The sequence below is a fragment of the Calonectris borealis genome, chromosome 2, assembly GCF_964195595.1.
Source record: "Calonectris borealis chromosome 2, bCalBor7.hap1.2, whole genome shotgun sequence".
Taxonomy (NCBI): Eukaryota; Metazoa; Chordata; class Aves; order Procellariiformes; family Procellariidae; genus Calonectris; species Calonectris borealis.
Window position 1 is genome coordinate 68966224 of NC_134313.1, and position 23195 is coordinate 68989418.

The 23195-nt window shown below is 38.4% G+C and overlaps 1 protein-coding gene across 1 annotated transcript in view; it reads left to right on the forward strand.

The window, feature by feature from the left end:
- LOC142078944 (dynein axonemal heavy chain 5-like) overlaps nt 1-23195 on the forward strand; it is a 174753-nt gene that overhangs the window by 35822 nt on the left and 115736 nt on the right. The window contains exons 21-38 of the mRNA XM_075142294.1: nt 804-1011; nt 1825-1912; nt 2029-2152; nt 2267-2430; nt 3598-3690; nt 5715-5918; nt 7756-7836; nt 7920-8324; nt 8484-8602; nt 10843-10979; nt 12029-12191; nt 14430-14541; nt 14868-14996; nt 16341-16540; nt 16644-16797; nt 20735-21001; nt 21200-21328; nt 21724-21939. Of these exons, the coding sequence (XP_074998395.1) occupies nt 804-1011; nt 1825-1912; nt 2029-2152; nt 2267-2430; nt 3598-3690; nt 5715-5918; nt 7756-7836; nt 7920-8324; nt 8484-8602; nt 10843-10979; nt 12029-12191; nt 14430-14541; nt 14868-14996; nt 16341-16540; nt 16644-16797; nt 20735-21001; nt 21200-21328; nt 21724-21939 (2993 nt within the window). The remainder of the gene's footprint in view (nt 1-803; nt 1012-1824; nt 1913-2028; nt 2153-2266; nt 2431-3597; nt 3691-5714; nt 5919-7755; nt 7837-7919; nt 8325-8483; nt 8603-10842; nt 10980-12028; nt 12192-14429; nt 14542-14867; nt 14997-16340; nt 16541-16643; nt 16798-20734; nt 21002-21199; nt 21329-21723; nt 21940-23195) is intronic.

Genomic DNA, 23195 nt, shown 5'->3' on the forward strand with positions numbered 1-23195 from the left:
TTTGTCCGTTTTAGTCAATAAAAAAGACAAGCTCCATCATTAACTTCCTATTAGGAATAAATTGTGTTTTCCACTTAAAGCATCAGCAGTTGGACACCACTGTCACACTGCCGTGTCTCAAATATCATAGTAATTTCTTTCTACATACAATAAGAAAGAGTATTGGTGATTCAAATGATACTGTCTGGTAATAACAAATACAAAGACAAAAGGTGTCAGGTACATATTTCTTTCTTCTTTGCAATGAAAAGGGAGATAATTTATCCAGTCTATTCAGAAACAGTCATTTTTACCTACTTTAATAAACAGTCATTTAAAGCACTCAGTTTATCTCTTTCCAAAGTAAGTTAGGTCATACGCATGAAAGAAGACATCTAGTGGTTTAACCAGTATGTGATGTTGGCTGGGGGAATTTTAGCCATTGAATTTATAAGTTAATTACAATTATAAAAGTACCGTATTTCACTGTGTATGTAGGAGGACCAAAGTAATTTTTGGACAGTTGTATCCTTTCTGTTTTCCATTGTATTTTGTTGATCCTTTTCATTACAATGTTTTTTAATACAAAAAAGAAGAGAAATTTTGAAGGTTAGTGTACTATTTATTATAAAATTATTTCATTTAAAGACTCCAAAGTAGAGCAAGTCCATAATTTTTCTATTTCAGGCCTTAATTGCATATTTCATTGCCATTAAATGCTCATTTTATTGCAATACCTGGAGGGGGACAAAGCGGAAAGGGAGATGAGATTTGAGAGGTCTGTATTTTGCATGATTTGTTTTAATTTTGTTTTCCTTGCTTAGTTATTGAGAATGTTTACAGTACCCTGAGGGAGTTGGACTATGTAGTCAAAGAAGCGGCTGATACCCTGGAATGCAGAATTGAAAGAATTCTGGAGGATATGTCGAACACTGCTCTGATAATTTTGCCAGAAGATGAACCTATAGATGTGCTTTCTTTCCTGGAACAGACAGAAAAGCTTGCTGTCTCTGCTGCTCACAAACTGTCTCAGTAGGTTTACCAGTAGGTTTACTAACTGCACAGATTTCAAGGCCATATTTGGGAGGGATTATTTATGTATACTTTTTTATGCATAGAGAGTTTACTTTTAAAATTTTATTTTAACAAAGTACTACTCTAAAGCAAAATGATAGTCTCAGGATGCAGGGGAGAAACTCCCGAGTATCTTGAATACAGCAGATGTAAAATTGCATGTGTAGTGTTTATCATTTCATATTTTTCTTCTTACGGCATTCTAATCAGTAGCAAGAAAAATGAAGATAGATAAGACTTGAAATCTCATGCCCATGTTAATTGCTTGATTCTTAATGCTACCTAGCTAATGTAAGACTTCCCATTCTCCCAGTGCTGCAAATTTTTTGGCCTATGCTTATTTCCCACGTTATAGCAGGATAGTTGTTCAGTTCTTCTCCAAAAAGATGTTTATGCTCATTGTGCAAAATAAAATACCTTCTATTTATTTTTTTGTTTTTATTTTACTAATTCTGATTTCACAGATTATCTTACTGCATCATCATGATAAGCCTGTTTTATTAACTATAGCTGGAAAATAACTTTTTTTTCTTCAATTGTTATGAAGCCAGTTGAATCAGATATACCAGTCTGTCAAATGTGTTTCTTGATAGTCTGCATATCTTAATGTCTTACATTCTCTGTATGCCCAAGCAATAGGAGCAAACTGAAAAGTATAAGGGTATTTCCCTTCACATACAAATCACAGTGCAGTAGGACTGGGGGTGTGTGCCTGGAAAATAATTCCTTATGTTTATTTCCCTGTGGGTGACTGTAAGGTTTTTTTTGTAGACAGAGTCAGCAAGTTGAATGCTCTGTGTATGAACTGGTAGATAGTCTTAAGCACAGGCTGAAAGCAGATGCTGGAAGAACTCTGGAGGTAAGACCTCTACAATGTAAAAAGTAACCTTTTATAACCTAGTCAGATACTTGATATTTCACTTACATGTTGGATAATATGGTTATTTTCCTAAGAATTTCCCTTTAACTCTTCAGGATTCATATGCCTGTACAGATCTCGACATGAAACAGAAAACACGCTGTCAAGAATGCATGTCCTGTAGTTACTATAATCTGATGGGACAGCTTTGTCAGAAGAATACTGACTCTTTAGTCAGATGTGAGTCTGTCTTTTTCAGATATGTTTAATTTTTTAATATCACTTTAAGATTTTTTTCCCAAGCTTTTTGTGGTAAAAAAAATATAACCTCACTTAAATATTATATTTATTTAGGCATGAAGATTTCTTTAGAGTCCTTAAGACATCGATTGCGTGTTGTTGACTCTAGGTATCAGATGACCAAGTTTGTAGAGACACAGAGGGTTCCTTTGTTCAAAGCTGAAATTCAACTGGCTATTCCAAATGTGGTCTTGAGACCAAGTCTTGAAGATATTCAGGTAACAAAATAATTGCACATCTCAGTCATTTATGGTAAAACATTTATAAATGCATTGTTTTAAAACAAGATGTGCAAATTTAATCTCGTAAATGAACTAAAAGAAAGGGGAAAAAAGATTGAAAGTCACTTGAGTTCGTAACATCACTGGGTGCTAAGGACATGAAGCCATTGATCAGGTTTGTTATGCAGGCCAGTAGAAGGAACTGTTTTCCTAAAAGCTTACTAACTCACATTCACAAACCTCTACTTAGAGGCAAACATTTCAAAGTGAATGCAAAAATAAAAATGAATGCCATTGGTACACCCTGATTTGGCTTCCTGGTCTCCTTAAACTCTTTCAGAATATAAAATGATGTTATCAGTTTAAAGTATTTTTCATGAATCGTCATTCTGCAGTAGTGAAATGTAAAGAAAAATATTACCAGCCTGAGGCCCTAAACTGTGAAAAAATTTGAACACTCGTCTAAACTTACACTACCTTAGCAAAATTCTTACACACATACTTACAATCTCCTATGATGTCTGAAATTACTCACAAAATATTAGTTGTTTATGGTGTTGATTTGTTGACTTTTCATTTAGCATTGTCGCTGTCAAAATCAGTAGTTGAATTCTTTCTCAGATTTCATTTGCAGCCTTCATGGTGGTGTCAGTAAGAAATCAGACCACAAAGTATAACTTTAAAATATCATAGATAGAAGTAGTTATATAATAGTTTATATAGCTGCCTGTATAGATTATAAACTATACCACCACAACTTCAGACAAGTGTGTTCAGGCATTCTGATGTGAATGTGAAAACTATTATTATTAATAATAAATAACTATATTTATAACCAGTTTAAGGGGAAATAGTACTATAATTAAGTTATGATCCCCAGTGATTCATTATTATTGCTCATATGGGTCTTTATGTTCTTGTTTGAAAACTACATAAACGTAGAAGGACTGTGATAAAGCTTTATGGAGTACTCTTTCCCCTTACAAAATGTATTTTGGGTGATCCAACTTCATGCTTATTAGAATTTTTCCTGTAAAGATACAGGTATAATTTTTCCATTTTGGTATTGTTTGGAGGATCCCCTCCCCCTGCGCCCTCCCCCCTCACCCCCCAATTTGTCGTAATCTCTCTGTGTGCTCAAGGTGAATGTTTTGCTGTTTTCAGAGTGCTGTAAACAAAGCAGTAAATATCATATTATCAATAGCCAAAGATATCCCCCTGTGGAAATTTGCTTACTTACATTATAAACAGCAGCAGGTGAGTATTTTATTTTGATTATTTTAAAATGTTAGTATTTTGGTTAACATTTCTTAATCTCATAAGAATATGTTCTGTACCAATACTTTGACTTGTAATCTGGTAAATCTTCCTGTTAAGTGAAAACCTAGTTTTCAACCTCTATACCAAGTAATTGAACATAAAAGTAATAATTCATAAACCTTATATTTGGTGGTTTCTAATAACAAAATCAAAATTTGCTTTAAAAAAAAGTGTTTTGAATATATTGTTCACATATGATGATGATAGTGTAGATAATGTGTGAAAAACTAACATTATCCATGGGTACTACTAGCTGAGTATAAATTATTATCAGCCTTCCCAGGCAAAAACTGTATTTTAAGTTAAACTTCCAGGCTGCATACAGCAGCTATAATACTACAGTAAATACAATATAAATATTTTAACTGGCATTAAAATAAGCACTAAATCCTTGGGGAGGTCTGGGATATAGATAGAAACTGAAATTTGTTGAAGTACAGAAGTAATCAGATGGCCTTAATTCTCTCCTCTGGTAATGAAATACAGATCTATGTAGATCTGTGCTGAAAAGTGTCTTTGTAAAAATATCTTCCTATTTTGTCGATCTGACATGAAAAATAGGTCAGTTCATTTCAATGAAAAAAACCCGTTCAAGTCCTGCAAGTAAATAATAAAACAAATAAACTAGAGAGAGTGGGTTGAATTCAGTTTCCTCAAGCAGAATTCGTAGAATCATAGAATCATTAAGGTTGGAAAAGACCTCTAAGATCATCTAGTGCAACCGTCAACGCAACACCACCATGCCCACTAAACCATGTCCCTAAGCGCCTCATCTACATGTCTTTTAAATACTTCCAGGGATGGTGACTCTACCACTTCCCTGGGCAGCCTGTTCCAAGGCCTGACCACTCTTTCAGTAAAGAAATTTCTCCTAATGTGCAGTCTAAACCTCCCTTGGCGCAACTTGAGGCCATTTCCCCTCGTCCTATTGCTGGTTACTTGGCAGAAGAGACCAACACCCACCTCACTACAACCTCCTTCCAGGTAGTTGTAGAGCGCGATGAGGTCTCCCCTCAGCCTCCTCTTCTCCAGATTAAACAGTCCCAGTTCCCTCAGCCGCTCCTCATAAGACTTGTGCTCCAGACCCTTCACCAGCTTCGTTGCCCTTCTCTGGACACGCTCCAGCACCTCAATGTCCTCCTTGTAGTGAGGCCCCAAAACTGGACACAGTATTCGAGGTGCGGCCTCACCAGTGCCGAGTACAGGGGCACGATCACCTCCCTGCTCCTGCTGGCCACACTATTTCTGATACAGGCCAGGATGTTGTTGGCCTTCTTGGCCACCTGAGCACACTGCCGGCTCATGTTCAGCCGGCTGTCAACCAGCACCCCCAGGTCCTTTTCCTCTGGGCAGCTTTCCAGCCACTCTTCCCCAAGCCTGTAGCGTTGCCTGGGGTTGTTGTGACCCAAGTGCAGGACCCGGCACTTGGCCTTGTTGAACCTCATACAGTTGGCCTCGGCCCATCGATCCAGCCTGTCCAGGTCCCTCTGCAGAGCCTTCCTACCCTCCAGCAGATCAACACTCCTGCCCAACTTGGTGTCATCCGCAATTGTTTGCTTATTTCCAAGCAGCCAACCCCCCACTGCCTACAGGATCTTTTTTGGCCAAGAATGAGTGCAGATTGTAATTCTACACTAAAGAAAGCAGGAAGACCTGAGCAGTTGTGTAGGAGCAGGAAACAGCACAGTTGTACTTGTATATGATGCGTATTTGACAGATGTCAGAGACAATTAATATAGAGCTCCACATGGCAATTTTTTATAAAATCAGCTTTAACACTAGAACTATAGTTCTGTAAAAATCCAAGCTAAGAACAGGGAGTCTCCTTGTGGATGCTTGCTCTACACTTTCTATCTGTTCTTAGAAGCGCTTATTGTGTGTGCATTACTGGGCATTCTATAATGTAAAAAAAATACATAAAACTACTGGACATATGTTTTTTCTTGTTTAATTTATGCCAGATTGAACAAGCTGTTGCTGTAGAACTAGGTGATGAGAGCAAACTCACCAGGATCATGGCACTGAAACCTTTAGACAAACAGATCACTGAGCATAAGGATGTAAACAAAGTGGTGATCCAACTAAATACAATTATTTTATCTCTCAAAACGGAAGCATCGGATCTTCTGAACAGCTTTTCTGAATTTTCAGGCATCTGGAACAAGGTTAAATACATATTTAATAAAATATGTTGCTGTATTGTGAAATCTTCTGAATAAACTGTTTCGGGTTGCATAAGGAGACTGTGTGCTCGGTAGGAAGCATTGGTTTCATAGTGGAATCCATATACCAATAGTACCTCCCCTGTCTCCTCTTGTGTTGACCAGAACTTGTCATTCTTTACCAATTAAACCATCTAAGGAAGAAAGCAGAAGAACAAAAAAATATGTTGGGAGCATGAACAAGCTTATGCTCTCACATGCTTATGCATCTTTCTCGCAGCATCTTGTCTGCATAGGTTATAAAAAAGAATCATTTAGTAGAATCTGAGAAATTGCAGACTACAAAACTGTTCCTGAATATTAAACTGACTAGTTCTTCTTCAGCAATCACTGCTGAAAGCAGCTTTTCTATTTCTTCACAAAAATGATAAACTGAAGCTAGGAAACCTTTCCAGTAATAAGGATTCCAAAGCAGAAGAGAATCTGGACTGATTCTCTGGAAGAATTGTTGTCTTCATCAGGAAGTGGGTCTACATAAATGGTAAAGCTCTGAGGAATGTTTTGGCAGGAGGTATTTCATGAAATAAAACCTTGTGTACATTCTGACTAGTGAAATTCAACTCTGTGTGGATGGACAACTACTGGTCTTACCTATCAAAGGTGCTTTAGTCAGGCTGAGAAACAAGCAATCAAACAGGAGTAATCTTATCTTTGTAACTGTTCACTATTTTTAACTTCCCCTTCCTAAACCACCTCAAAGGTGATGGCGTTCCCACAGCTGACTCTTTTGCAGTTAGAGTTCAGGTTAAGACAGGGAATTTTCACCTCTTCATGGCTTCTGGGGTTCCAAATCTTAATGCTTAGTTACCTCAGTTTTTGCAGATATTGTTTGAGCTAACCACATATTGGTTATTCACCCAGACAAGGCACAATCAGACTGTGATTGCAGTAGCATGATAATGTTTCCTTTTTACTGAAATCTTCTAAAATAGTCAATTAATCTGCTCCTTAACCTTAGAATTCCTTAGGATTTGGCACTGTTTCCACCCATCTTTATAATTTCTGTAGGACCACTGGAAACTGTCAGTGGTAACTCATTATTGGCCAGAGAAGCCGTAACAGCTTCTCAGGGACCTCACGATGGAGAGTGTAGATGAATGTCATTGAGCCGGGTAAAGATCATTTGTCTGTAATTGAACTGAGAATCTAACACATTTATTGAGCTGGTGACACTGAAGTTCTCACCTCTGCAGAGACTGGCCTACCTTATGAAAAGGAAGGATGCTCAGTGCTCTGTTCCCTTTAAACAAGCTTCAACAAGCTAAATGCCCCCTCTTCCCTTTGATCCATCCTTCCCTGCCAAACTGTGCTTGCTCCAAAGGGCCAGTTCATTTGCAGCTAGAAACTGCAGTTAAACAAACTGTTTCAGGAAGAGTGAGGATGGCTGAGTACAATCACTACCATTTAAATACCTGTTAGAGGATGTGAGCTGCTTTTGGGGGTTTCCAGACAGAGGGAGACTGGGAAGGAAAAATTTCCAGCAAAGTTTTAGCAGCTACATTGTAAATTTTGTAGTAATATTTGGATGAATAAGGCACATCCTGATCTATGTCAGTTTTTGAGTTACAGATAGATTTCAAGTGCTTTAAAGAGTCCTGTACAAAGAGTAAGAGTCAGGAAGAGCAGTTCAGGTGAAATAATTTGATCTTAATGCTTATATCTTAAGCTCTTTTAGAGAGGGATCATTTGTGTTTGCACAGTAGATCAGGCAGCTGGGTCCCCCGTAGGTTATTGTAATACGAATGCTAAATAATAATTAAAATAAACTTCTTTTATATAGGATCCAGAGGAAAAAGTGAGAGAATTTATAGATACTAAACCAACAATGGCTGAATTCCAAACTCAAATCAGATACTTTTCTGTAAGTATTATATCTTTAATAAAAATGAACTGTTCAGAGGAATTGTAGTGAAATTAAAAGCTGAACACTTGTGTTTGTCTTAGCAATTAGAAATGCAAATCAGAGAACTGCCAAATCACTGTGTACTGGCATCAGTGGATATTGCAACAGAGTCGTGGAAAATAGCCTTAATTCAAGAATGCCGCTCAAGACAAAGAATATTTGGATTAGCTTTGAATAAAAAGTCTGCCACAGACATGGATGAAATTTATTCATTCATTGAAAACATTAGCAAGAGATTAAGCAGACCTATCCATGACCTTGACGATGTAAGGGGAGCAATGGAAGCATTAAAGGAAATTCGAGAGAATGAGATTAAAATTGACATGACAGTTGGACCTATAGAAGAATCTTATTCTGTGCTTCATAAATACAATCTGCTCTTTCAAGATGGAAATACAGAAAGAGTTGATGGATTGGCTTATGCCTGGAAGAACCTAAACACACAGGTATCATAGCTGTATTATTTCTCAAATTATATATATAGCAAAGTTATTGTCAGCCTTTTTAATGTTGAAATGCTACAACACAACTATTTTCTTACCTAAAACGCTGTGCTTTTTTTCCTGCCTCTTTTATGCCTGTTTTTCCTCTTTGTCTGCATGTAGGCACTGCAGGTTGAGGACTTACTGCTGAAGGTACAGCCAGACATGAAAACAGATTTACTGAGCGGTGTTCAAAAATTCCAGATTGATACTGCAGAATTTTGCAAAGATTATGATGAAAAGTAGGTGACCTGTGGTACAATACAATTATGCTTCATTAGTGATTGTTCAAAAATGATGTATTGAAAGGGCTTCAGAAAATAAACACAGCACAGCCTCAATGTGTATATCACAGCTGATAAAAAAGCCTAATTTCAGAATAATATGAAGTGGGCAGATACTCTTACTGTCACAGATTCATTCCCATATTTTCAGTGCTGGAGTCGGTGAAATTCCAGAAGAGTTAATAGGTTGGCAAAAAAAAAAAAAATCAAATTGTCAATCCAGATCCAAATTTAAAGTTTTTTCGGGGTTCTAAACTCAACAAAGCACTTAAGCAGATATTTAATATTAGTTATATAAGTAGTGCCTTGGATGTGAGTGCAGATTCCAGTTCTGGGTGTTTCTAAGTTCACTGAGTTTTACTCAGTCTTACTTCTAAGCTTACTTTGGCTTTTTTTAATTTAAATTGTGGGGTATGTGTGCTTCATTGGACACTTCTACATTAGCAACAAAGAAGGAAAGACCAGAATTTGGTTTCCGATGATCTGTTATGGTTCTAGGACTATACATGCACAGTGTGTGTTTTTTGGTAATGAAGTTCACGTCAGCAGCTGACCCTAGGCATGCACTGCACACCTATAGCCAAGGGCAGTGTGAAGCAGCTTTATGTATGGCCTTTGCAGACTGCCTTGCTCTTATGAACAGAATTCAGTGCACGCATAGAGCACACACTCCTGGAGGGCTTTGGAAAATAGTCTTCTCCTAGGGCAGGTTTTTGCATTGGTGTTACGAGCAGGGTGGTCTAAATGGTAACCGGGTGTTTGGCTTCAACCTTGGCTTCACGAGGAGTGAAACTTCTTGAAGGCACACTAGCAGTGCATGTGAGTGCAAGCTTCAAGACTCCAGCTATAGACACAAGGTGAATTTGCACCTAAAAGCAACCTGCTAGAGCAGCAAGTTGCTAATGTGGATGCGTGCATAGTGCTGTCTGCAGTTCTTCTCTCGGAGTTGTCCAGAGGAATTCATGGAAACACCCTGTGACTGCTACCAGTTGTAGGGACCCTCCCCTCCTGGAGGTTCAGCTGCCTGGGCTCAGGGCCGACTTAGAGCTAGTGCATCCGAAGGCTTCCCCCTCCCTTTGGTGACAGAGCACTCCCACGCAGCTCTGCTGGGAGGCCTCAGGAAGGCTGACACTCCTTCCTGTGGGACTTGCTTTTAAGCTGAGATTTCACTGCTTGGCCCCCTGACCTACAGCTCCAGCTCTGTCACAGCCATGCCTGCGCCTGGCCATGGACCCTACTGAGCTGATCCTGGATCCCAATGCACAGACTCACTTCTCAGCCTGATCTCAGAACAGTCTGGTGACTACTGGACTGTGTGTCATCCTGGTTACCTTCACTAGACCTGCTCCTGACCCTGACTTGCTGACTCGCCTTCCCTGCTTGACTTTGGTCCTGTGTAATTATTGTGGACTTGTCTAAAGATCTGGACTCTCGTTTGAACCTGACTACCATCCCCAGGCCTACCCTGCTCTCCTTGCTCAGGTGCTGTGGGACCAGAGCCTGGCTGCCTCTGCTGACCGTGTGACTGCTTTCATCTCCTGGTTGCATTTCCCTTGCCAAGCAGCCAGCCTCTCTGATCCCATGTGCCTGTATTTCTTTCTAGAAGTAACCATGGCACAACAGAAGATGACTGACTCACAGTTCTCATCCCAAAATATTATGATGCAGCCAAGAAGTGGTCCCGGGCAGGAGAGCTGGGGATTACACCCAGTGCTCCAGCTGAGATGTACTCATTAGGGCAAAATCATATTTTTTGTTATTTTTCTGAGTGCTTAATTATGGTTCTAGTGCCAGCTACCACAGTTTTCACCCCTGAATTATATATCTGCTCTCTTTCCTTTTTAAGAATATAAATGAAAATAATCATTAAAATGTATTTTACAGAAGAAAAGAAATGGAAAATAACAAAGACAAACCATTTGTAGATCTTTTTAGCTGTTTGTAATATGTATGGCAAACCAGATGAATTTTATTATTAGAAAATAAATTGGACCTTCTTTCAGGGACTACTCAATATGTAATGATGGGACACTGAATATACTTTGCATTTTCTCTTTTAGTGTCTTTTGTGAAAATTTCTAAAAAAAATGTTAGAAAATATTAAATACTATTCAGTAAGTAAGGTCTGGGTTCTGTTGGGCTTCTTTGTGAAGCCTGTATGGTTGATACTTGCATTGGATTTGTTTTGTTTTTTACAGGGGCCCTGGTGAGGAGAATGTTCCTCCCCATGAAGCAAGTGACAGATTACAAATCTTTCAAGCCAAATTTGATGAACTATGGAGGAAGTATATCTGTCTTTCTGGTGGGGAAGAATTATTTGGTCTTCCTATCACAGGTAGTTTGGATACCTGGTCCGAGGCTATTAAATTTTTCTTGTGGGTCCTGCTAAATGTATTCAGTGCTGGGTTCATTGTAGAAAAACTCCTTGCAGTAAATTATTATTGTCTTTCCTATGAAAAGCAGTTGTGTGAAACTGGCTCTCAGTCTGCACATACATAAACATCAGGTGGAAAAATATTGTACTGTTCCATGTATCTCAGGATCCAGCTGGTTAGCTCTCTTGCCTTTTCTGTTCAGAGCTAAGTGCATCTCCTGTCTGTATTCTTCCATGTCCAAATTTGGGAAACATGTTGCCGAAGTACTCAAGTTGTCCCTGCTCCAGATATATAATGAATTCCCCTGGGCTATGCAACTGATCTGTAATATCCTTGTGCCTCCTAGTCAGACACACTTCAAGTTTGGAAGACTATGGTGAGAATTAAAGTTACAGCAGAATGTATGATAGGCACTTTAATTTGTACCTACTAAATTCAGTATATTTTCCTTTCTGAAGACACATGCAATAATCACGATACGTTTAACTAGGAATTCCCAAAGATATGAGGGAAACTAAACAAAACATTTCAGTTAAGGAGGTCCATGTTAAATACTTTTATTGTGTAACATATTCTATATTTTTATTTTGAAAGCACACTCCCCATCCCCAACCTCTGCTTCTTAAGGTAATAGTGCAAATTGAGATGGGGGATATTTTAGTTCTTGTATAAAACTATAGTACATTCCTTTGCCATTTCACCTACTTTTTCAACATTATCTTCCTCTCAGAAATAGGTGCAGCACCTCCCTTGTAACATTACATCTACTGTTACAGAAGAATATTTATAAAAAACTCAGCAATCTAAAAAATTACTGTGCATTAAAATCTGATGTTCTTACTTATGTAACTGCAAAAGTTTGTCTTACTAGACACTATCTAAAAGACCGCAAGTCTGATTTCAGACATTTATGAAATACCAGTTTTAGAAATACATGGATTTTTATGTTTATGAATACAGTTGTATGTAATTAACATTCACAAATTTCTTCTTTTAAAATTTGAAACAGAGTATCCTGAACTGCACAAAATTAAACGTGAGCTTTCATTGCTTCAGAAACTTTACAGTCTTTATAATTCAGTTACTGCTAATATCGATGGATACAATGAAATGCTTTGGAATGATTTAAATATTGAAAAAATTAACAATGAACTTATGGATTTTCAAAAGAGGTAAGTTATTATTTGTTGAAGTGCATGCAATTTTTATTTCTCAGCGTTCTGTGTTAATTATCTTGTGAAAATTGCCCCAAGGGGCAAAAATCTGGTGGTTTATGTCAAGCTCAGGCTTGCTCAAGTGCTCAGCACAGCTGCACTAGTTGCAGACTGTGGTGCAATATGCAGCTAGTGTGTGACCTTACTTCGCTCAGTCTGCAAGTCGCTTTAGTCTTGTTGGGGTATATTGACATGGTAGGTTGTAGCTTATTTAATGATTAAGGTGCATAAACGCGTGGCAAGGTGGTTGTAAGTCTAAATAACCTTCATAGATTACCTTCTCAGTGATTTAATTTACAGTTTATTAATTGTTAGTCCGTGATATTAGACAGAATGTTGATGTTAATGTCTACTTCTGCGCATTTGTATGGATTAAAGTTGTTATTTCAACAAGGGTAGGTAGCCACACTAAATTCTGAGGGGTTATTTATGAGGTTTGAGAGGAAGAATGCTTTCCACATTGCATGCAAAATAACTGTTAGGTGAAAACATGCTTTGCTGAAGTCAGAGGAATTTTTCTACTGTGTTGGTAAAGATGCACCTTTAGTTTTTCAACAGCCATGGCTGCGTCTGCAGGACTTCCCTGACCCAGCTTGTTACTTCTCTCAGAGGCAGGGCCTCATGAACCAACAGGATTTGGATTGTTTCCCCTTTGCCAGCTTTCTTTGAATTCTGATTCCTGGCACTGGAGTATGGACAGAATTGCTAGAAAAGGGGCATTTTGTTACATGCAAAAGTGGAGATTCTATATGCAGGTCTTAAGTATTCTGTGCATCCATTCCTTCAGAGTAGTTATCTGTACCAGTCTATGTTTTACTCTTAATGGGAATTACAGAATATACATGAGAACCAAATTACATGCAAAAGTTTGAAAATAAATGTGCAGTATTTTTATCCTGTGCATATCTATTGGAAAAAAAGATGTGAACTGTCTCTCTGTTTTCTTTCTTCTTTTATTATTTTTGTATAAGCATTTTCTTCACTCTTTACACAGTGGCTCTGATCACTTGCTCGGTGAGTTCTGTAAAGACAAGTTCATATTCAATATAAAGAGCTTTCTCTTCTGTAGAGCCTCTCTTCTGGAACAGCCAGTGTGTGTGTCTCTCTGCTTCATGAGTAGTTCTGATCAGCTTTTGATTTTGGATTCTCCAGTGTGACCTGAGAGAGATTTCACTTACATTTTGGTATTATTCAAGAGATTGAGATCAAATCTGTGTTTTTCATCTTATCCCAAATCTTTGAAAAGCATAGGAAAAGTTACTTGTGCTCAGGCTTTTTAGTCATGTGGTATTTTGAACGTGTCACCATTCTGTACACATTGAAGGAGTGGGGTGGAGATTTTCTTCTTTTTCAAGATTCAAGATGAAAGACTACAGAGATTATTGCAGTGCCATGACAGTATGCATATGTTCATCTGACCAGCAAGCAGTGAAGAATTCACACATGCTCCAGCGTTGTGTGACAGATCTGTCTGATTTTGAGCTGTGAAAAATGGAGAATTTCTTTGAAGAGATGTTTCACTATGGGTTGGTTTTATGCAGCTTTTTGTTTCTGCCATTGAGCTGTAAGAGAACTGCTATCAGTCTTTGGTCCATAGCTTTGGAAGATGAAAATTGGCATGACTTGTTAGAAGCAAGTGGAGCTGTGACAATTCACAGTACAAGAGGTTCTTAATTTTAATTTTTTTTTCATCTTGAAATTGTGCATAAAGGAAGATTTTTCTTTAAATATCTTTCGTACAAACTAGGTATAAAATAGGACTTGTTTGATTGAAACAGAAGTATTTTTCTGTTTGCAAGCAGGTCAGTTTTGGTGTAGAATGTACTTTATTTTGCTTGAAAAAGTATATGTTGTTTAATCCTTTTCCCCCTTTATAAAACCGGGTACATTTTCAAATTTTTAATGAAACAATGACACTGCAAAAGCTTAAGTTCAGATGTGGGTTTCCACATGAAATTAACCTCCTTTAATTCAATCTGAAATAGAAACCAAACCATTCTAGTGTGATTTTTACTGTCTTTAGCAGTGTTTCATGCCTGCAGACAGAAACAATCAGCTATATATTATGTTGCCAGCTTGCAACTGGATTTTTATTTACTGATCCAGTGGTTGAAAAATGAGAATATATTGTACTATGAAATGGTGGATTGTGGTTATTAAGAATAAAATATTTCTTCTTTTTTGTGCTTTTTAAAGAATCCGAAAGTTACCGAAAGCATTGAAGGAATGGCAAGCTTTTCAAGACCTAAAAAAAAAAATTGATGACTTCACAGAGAGCTGTCCTTTGCTTGAAATGATGGCAAACAAAGTATGTTCAGCATTATAATTTGGAGATAAGATTCACTTGAAAAACTCTATTGAAGACTGTTCTATGACGCTAAGATGCTTTCCATAATTGTTTTTATAGATAAAAGCAGCTATATTTATGGCAAAAATCGAGTTAGGCTTAGTTACAGAAAAGTAAAACAAAAGACTTCATAATGTGATTAGAATAACTATTGATGCTTTCAATGGAATGGAAATCAAGACTCTTCTATTTGATTAACAGATGCTGTGCAAAAGTATGTGATCACTCTAGTCCTAAAAAGAATACAATTTTAAAAAATCTTCCCTAATTCTTATGGACTTTTCTAGGCAATGATGTCACGACACTGGGAAAGAATTGCACAAGTAACTGGGCATCACTTTGATGTTGACTCTGAAAATTTCTCTTTGAAAAACATAATGGATGCCTCTTTATTAAAATATAAAGAAGATATTGAGGTACATGTACTTTTCTGTTTGTTTTTAATGAATAACTTGTGATCTGGGGCTCTGTGCTTTTGTAATCCTGTTTCTAGTCAGCTTTGTAACATTAAAAAATTTGGCTTTAGTTGGAGAATTCTTTTGAAGAATGGAGTTTGGTAGCTGGTATTAGTAGTGATGGTTAGTTTATTTCCATTTTATTCTGGAGAAGAATTAAATGGATAGATGGTATTACCCTAACCCTTCCATAGAAGAAATTCTGTTGTTTTAAGCGTAGTGTGATTCTGTTATGCTTTTGGTTTAGGATCTGCCTACTTATACTTTTTTCTTCCTTTTAAACGTCTCATCAGAGAGGAAAAATCGTTGATTTAAGTCTGATCCTGTTAAGTGCTCAAAATCCTTGGAACACAGTAGAAGTGGGGTATACAGGATTAAAGGAGAACAAGGTTCTTTTGTATTTCAAAAGTGACTCTTCACAAGAGCACAGAGAGATGAGGAGGCTTATGTAATGTGCACAAGCTACAAAGCTATTGCCCCCTCCTTTTTGGGGACAGTAGTAATCTAGCAAGTACATTAGCTTTATGCTTGTTACCTTTTGCAAGAACAAAGTACAGCTAAAATTAAAGAAGGAAAACCCCAACAGTTTCTAACTTCAGTTCTATTGTCACTTAGCTAAATCTGTGCTCCCTCCATAGTAGTGACTTGGTTTGTCTTGTTCCACAAACGAACACTTCTAAGACAAAAACATGAAATCAAACCTCTGCTCTACCCAATTTCCAGACAAGAATTTAAGCCATGTGAAAGGCTCAGAGTGATAGCCTTACACTCAAGGAAAGACTTTAAACCTGTGAAGGAATCCAATATACTCCTGAACCTGAATTTGGGGTTCAATCTGAGTAGCTGCTCCTTTTCGCTCTGATGCAATAACCAATTTTATGACAGTCCTGTCCTCACTGTCTTCAAGAAGCAGCAGGCAGTCATGTTGTCCACATACACTCTCTTCTTGGACTGTTTACTGGTTTTGATTTGTAACGTGTCTTTTCCTTAAACCCCTCAGTAGGTATATTTGACTTCAAAGATGCAAATTCTGCCTGCAGATTCACTGAGTCAGTGAATTTTCAAAAGTGTAAGGTGCTAGTGCTAGTGAAGATGGAGTATAGCCCATAAAATGTTCCAGTTACAAGTAGTACTATAATATAATGTAGTTTGTAATATAATAAATTTGAGGTGTGGCAATGTATATCTTCATTAGCTAGAACTTACACTGAAGTCTGGATCTTGCCAATGAATTTTAATTGTCTTTATAAGTGTGCATTATATTAACCTTAGAGGAATGTAATTTACTAGTTTAATTTTACACAGGATATCTGCATCAGTGCTGTTAAAGAAAAGGATATTGAAGCAAAATTGAAGCACGTCATCAGTGAATGGAGTACTCATGCTTTCAGTTTTGGCCAATTCAAAACTCGAGGAGAACTCCTTTTGAAAGGATCAGATATATTGGAAAAAATAGCTTTGGTGGAAGACAGCCTCATGATATTGGGGTCGCTCATGAGCAACAGGTACAAAACTTAATAAATGCACATATTGTGTAAATCTAATCAAACCCGAAAGTAAGCAATGATCATCTTAGGTTCTTTTTCCCTTTAACCCATGTTCATACAGGTATAATGCACCGTTTAAGTCCACTATACAACAATGGGTTCAGAAGTTAACTAATACTGCAGAGATAATTGAAAACTGGATTACTGTACAAAACCTCTGGATTTACCTTGAAGCTGTGTTTGTTGGTGGAGATATTGCAAAACAACTACCTCAGGTACGTTGATTTATGGTAATAACATGTTAATGGCAATATGTTGTACCAAGAGATTAGCCATATCACAGAGTTTACTTGCCAATGCATAATGATGCATATAAGTTTTGTGGGCTGCACATAGGCAGTTCAGAAGAAGCTTTGCCAAACTGGGGTCTGTCTGGCTGAACTGCTTAGAACTTGGTCAAACCTACAGGAACAGGATTGTTTGTAATTCAGGCTTAAATGTTCAGGTTGCAATATTAGTGAATCATATGATAGCACAGGGCTCAGGACTACTTAATGGTACAAAACTGCTAGCCCTTGTTCTCGTGGGGGACTTCAACTTTCTGGACGTCTGCTGGAAATACCACACGGCAGAGAGGAAACAGTCGAGGAGGTTCCTGGAGCGTGTGGAGGATAACTTCCTGACACTGCTGGTAAGCGAGCCCACTAGGGGAGGTGCCTCGCTTGACCTGCTGTTCACAAACAGAGAAGGACTGGTGGGAGATGTGGTGGTTGGAGGCCGGCTTGGGCTTAGCAACCATGAGATGATAGAATACTCAATACTTAGTGAAGTAAAGAGGGGGGCCAGCAAAACCGCTACCATGGACTTCCGGAGGGCGGACTTTGGCCTCCTCAGGACACTGGTCGAGAGGGTCCCTTGGGAGACAGTCCTGAAGGGCAAAGGGGTCCAGGAAGGCTGGATGTCCTTCAAGAAGGAAGTCTTAAAGGCGCAGGAGCGGGCTGTCCCCATGTGCCGCAAGAAAAATGGGCAGAGAAGACATCCGGCCTGGCTGAACAGGGAGCTCTGGCTGGGACTCAGGAAAAAAAGGAGAGTTTACCACCTTTGGAAGAAGGGGCAGGCAACTCAAGAAGAGTACAGGGATCTCGTTAGGTTGTGCAGAGAGGAAATTAGAAAGGCAAAAGCCCAGCTAGAACTCAACCTGGCCACTGTCATGTGAGACAACAAAAAATGCTTTTACAAGTATATTAATGACAAAAGGAGAGCCATGGAGAATCTCCATCCTCTATTGGATGTGGGGGGGAACGTTGCCACCAAGGACGAGGATAAGGCTGAGGTACTTAATGCCTTCTTTGCCTCAGTCTTCAATAGTCAGAGCAGTTATCCTCAGGGTACTCAGCCCCCTGAGCTGGAAGACAGGGACGGCGAGCAGGATAAACCCCCCATAATCCAAGAGGAAGAAGTTAATGACCTGCTACGCCACCTGGACGTTCACAAGTCTATGGGGCCGGGTGGGATCCAACCGAGGGTACTGAGGGGGCTGGCGGAGGAGCTTGCCGAGCCACTCTCCATCCCTGTACTCGGCACTGGTGAGGCTGCACCTCGAATCCTGTGTCCAGTTTTGGGGCCTCACTACAAGGAGGACATTGAGGTGCTGGAGCGTGTCCAGAGAAGGGCAACGAAGCTGGTGAAAGGCGTGGAGCACAAGTCTTATAAGGAGCGGCTGAGGGAACTGGGGTTGTTTAGCCTGGAGAAGAGGAGGCTGAGGGGAGACCTCATCGCGCTCTACAACTACCTGGAAGGAGGTTGTAGCGAGGTGGGTGTTGGTCTCTTCTGCCAAGTAACTAGCGATAGGACGAGAGGAAATGGCCTCAAGTTGCGCCAAGGGAGGTTTAGATTGGACATTAGGAGAAATTTCTTTACTGAAAGAGTGGTCAGGCCTTGGAACAGGCTGCCCAGGGAAGTGGTAGAGTCACTGACCCTGGAATTATTTAAAAGACGTGTAGATGAGGCCCTTAGGGACATGGTGTAGTGGGCATGGTGTGTTGGGTTGACGGTTGGACTGGATGATCTTAGAGGTCTTTTCCAACCTTAATGATTCTATGATTCTATGTTCACTTTTGCCATATATGCCAACATCCCTTTCTTCTGCACGCGTTATAGGCTCTAAGTTATGTGATAATAGAATGACAGACAGTGAATTCTGTATTCACTAGGACTCAGTATAACGAAGTCCCATAGAGAGATGCTGCAAGACTTGGGCAGCTCCATGTGTGCTAATCTGTGTGATCTATTGCAACCTCTTCAAAAGGCAATTATGACCTTCCATGATAGCAGCTGCAGAAGAGTTAAGGAATGATCTGACTTCCTGCAGGAGAGAAATGCCAGAATAAGTGATCCTCTCTGTTGTGTCTCCTAATGAGAGGCTTTCATATAGTTCTAACACACCACAGTTTGATAGCACTGGATCAATGAGTGCTGTAACTTAAGAAAACCATGATTATTGGGAAATTATTAAATATGAATGTATTTTAGGCCACATCTTTTATAATTAAAGGCTTACAATTGCCAAAACTAACATTAATTTTTGTAAGTTAAGAAAAGCTTTCTTAACTGTTATTTAAGATAACAATACTTTTTTTTAGGTCGTGAGATATGTTCATATTGTTAATGCTTATCAGGGAATCAATAAGCAGTTTTTGCAGATAAACAAATGCTGCAGCACAGCTGAGGCATTTTATAACAGCTAAAGCTACTTCTTACAAGGATGATACATGAACCAATATTCTGGAAAAAAGGAAACGTGGTGTCTATCGTTAAAGAAGGAGGAGAAGGAACAGCTTGGTGGAGGAGTAATGATAGATGAGTGGGCTTAATTGCAATTCCTGGATGAATACTGCAACAAATAACTGTAAGCATCTGGAAGTTAACAAGGAGATGAGTAACAGTCAGTGTGGATTTGTTAGGAGCAAAACCTGTCAAACAAATCTAATTTATTTTTAGGATGGGCAACAAGCTTTGTGGGTAGAGGAAACAGTAGTTGCTATATATCTTGGAAGGCTTTTGACATTGTCTCTCATAGTACTATCAGAAAATGAGTTTTAGATTGCTGGTGTGTAAAATGCAGGCAGAAAAGTGGAATGCGTAAACAATAACTGATAACTAGAATATCGTACCTGGTTTTGGCTAAAGAAACATGTAGACAAATTTGAAAGAGCATGGAAGAGGGTGATAAGAATGAGAAACTATCCATGAAGGATGACGCACAAGAAAAGATTCAACAAACTAGGCTTGTTTGGCTTGAAGAAGAGGAAAAACTGAGGAGAAGACGTGATAAGTTTTCAAGAAAAATAAGGGTTGCTTTCTTATTTACAGGAAGAAAACAGTGTGTTCTCTGTATCTATGAATAAGATGAGAAGTGATTGGTGTAAACAGAAGAAAGATTAAGCTTAGATATTAAAACAGAGTCACCAGTAGCAAAGATTGCCTGGAGAAGCTTCTGAATCTCCAGCATTGAACACCTTTAAACACAAGACAGACAGGTGTTTTTCAAGAGTGACATGGGTGTGATCCTGTCTTGTGACAGGCAAATGGCTTTGGATGGTCTCTTGAGATCTCTCCTAGTTCTCAGATAATTTATGATCCTATTAAGATTTCATTTGTTGTAAGTGAAGAAAGAGTTTTTAAAGTCACTATACCCAGTATAGAAAAATACTTATTCTCCAGCTGCCAGTATTTGAGAATTTGTCTCTTTTCACTTACAATACCTTACAAGTGCAGCAGTTTCAGACTATTTATACGGTTTTTGTTTGTCAGGTATTACTGCTAACAACTTACTCCTTATAACCTGTGTGGAGTAGCCATTACATGACATTGTGTGTTGCTATTAGGAAGACTGTCATTTCTGAGAAGGCTGCTGATTGAGTTTTCTGGTGTGTGTTGGAATACTTTTATACGGACAATTTTGGTACCCAACATGAAGTAAAAGACATTTCCAGAGCTGTCCTGTTGGACTCTTTCTCTTGCAATTTGAACTCTGGTCATTATAAGCACTGGTCATTATAAGCATGCCTATAAATATTCATACATTAGTCCTGCAAAGAAGACTTGAACAGCAAGGGAAATATTAAACTGTTACCTTATCTCATGGAATTCTTTAATTTTTAGAATTTGACAAACATGAGGAAGAGCTAATGCATTTTTCATGTATTCCAGGAAGCCAGAAGATTTCAGAACATTGACAAATCATGGCAGAGAATTATGCAGAGAGCCCATGAAACATCAAACATTGTGCAGTGCTGTGTTGGAGATGAGACTTTAGCACAGCTATTACCACATTTGCTGGAACAATTGGAAATTTGTCAGAAATCACTGACTGGGTATTTAGAAAAAAAACGGTTAATATTTCCAAGATTTTTTTTTGTATCCGACCCTGCTCTTCTGGAAATCCTTGGTCAAGCATCTGATTCTCACACTATTCAGGTACAAGTAATAAGGCAATACTGTTCTTATGGTCAATATTAGTAAGTGAGGACCATGGAGGATTTCGTTATGTAGTTGCGAGAGTTTCTTTCATTTATGGAAAGATTTATAGAATCTTCTAATACAGGACTTAAAGGCAAAGTAAAAATGCCATATCAGATCAGTTTATGGAGCTTTTTTTTTCTGATTCTATTGTAGGCACATTTATTAAGTTTATTTGACAATGTTAACCGAGTGGGATTTCATGAAAAAATCTACGACCAGATTTTATTGTTTGAATCTCAAGAAGGAGAACAGGTCAATATTATTGAACCAGTTTTAGCTCAGGTAATGGAAGTATATATTACAGTTTTTCATTACTTGATTTAAAGTAGATTTATGTTGTAGAGACCAACAGTTTTGCATCATGCTATTATTTGACTAGCTGAATGTAAACCTTCCAATGTGAACAGCAAGAGCAAAGGCCAGAAAGGACAGGACATTTGTGTCATTCTGTAATAATTACTTTACCTCTTTTTTCAGCAGGACTGATGTGAAGTGCCAAATCCATCACATATCTCTGGAAGAGCAGTGGAGCAGAAGGAGGAATCTCTTAAAGATTAGGAAATAACAAAGAGGGAAATGGGAGTATGAAGGACTAGAAAAAAGGTTTCATAGGGCTTTTTCTCCTTGTGAATTATTTATAAACTTGTTCTTTAAAAGTACTTTCTTGTTTATTTCAGGGCAATGTGGAATTTTGGTTAGGTCAGCTGCTGAATGGGATTAGGAAAACAATCCACACCATCATTAGACAAGCATCAATGGCCATTAGTGATTCAGGATTTAAGCTGTATGACTTTCAGGCAATGTTTCCTGCACAAATAGGACTTCTGGGAATTCAAATGATCTGGACCAGAGATGCAGAGAATGCACTTAACAGTACCAAAACAGACAAAAAGGTAATATTTAATGAATCTTTGGTGATTAATTAAAAGCATTGTTTGGAACAGTGCATATTGTGGAAAGTTAGAAGTAACATGTAGGAAAAAGCACAAAATACTAGTTAAATAACCAGAATAACAAATAAACTAACAGGAAAACAGAATGATAAAAAATGTGTTAAGAGGTCACACCTCCTCACCATCCCCCAGCTTGTGCTTTAGAATTGTTCCTAATCCTGTGATTTTCTCTACTGTTCTGTCAGTGCAGTCATCTTGGGAAGGGACAATTTCTCAGTTTGGGAATATAGGGAATCTTATCCTATTACTTTCCCAAAATCAGATTTGGAAAGAAATAAGAGTTCCCCAAATTTGGGGAAATAACTGTGCTTCATGGGCATTGGTCTACTGTAACAGTGTGTTAGATTCTTCAGTGGATGAGCTCTTTTCTGGGGGAAGGGAAAGAATAGAAGCCATTTGAGGAGTTGCTGGTTTAATCTCAAACATGAAGAGAAGATCCTGTTAACACCAAGGTGTTATTACTAACACTGAATCTATGAAGGAGGAAGGAGAGGATGTGAACTAAAGAGTTGCAAATTACCATTAATCAAGAATATACAGTGAGATTGGACTAAGAACTAATAACATCATCCTACCATAAAAGTAAATGCTGTACTTTGATATTGGATGAAAACAAAGACTCTAGACTATGGAGGAGACCACTTAGTGCTACATTTTCTGCATTGGACAAAGCTTAAAAAGGGCATAGACCTGCTTTTAGTCCACTCCAGTTCATATACTAACTAGACGCAAAGATTCTTTTGCATTAACTAGAAAACAACTTTCATTTACTTAGAATGAACTCTGTGTGTGTGTTTGGGGGGTAGGGAGATTGTTTAGTTCTCTGTTAGTTTTGCAGTGTTTTTAGCATTTTTTCTCAGCAAACAGTGTGAGTTTTAGGCTTTGTGTATATTTACAGAAAGCTAGTGTGATTGTTCTCTCATACATTTGGAACAGGAGTATATATGAGCTGCCCTTTCTGAAACCTCAGCGCTTTATAATTTGGTGTGTAACAGGAACATCACTGACAGAGGCTGATGCTGTTTACCTAAGTCAATATTGTATAGGCAGTCAATCAGTTTTGTAACAGGATCTGGTGCCACAAAAGAAATTATTATTTTAGCATTGGCATCTAAAATTACACTACATTTTCCTCCTCCTCTGGTTAGAGGATGTGATAGATGTCCAGGTTCCTGTTCCCCCTAAAGAGTAGATAC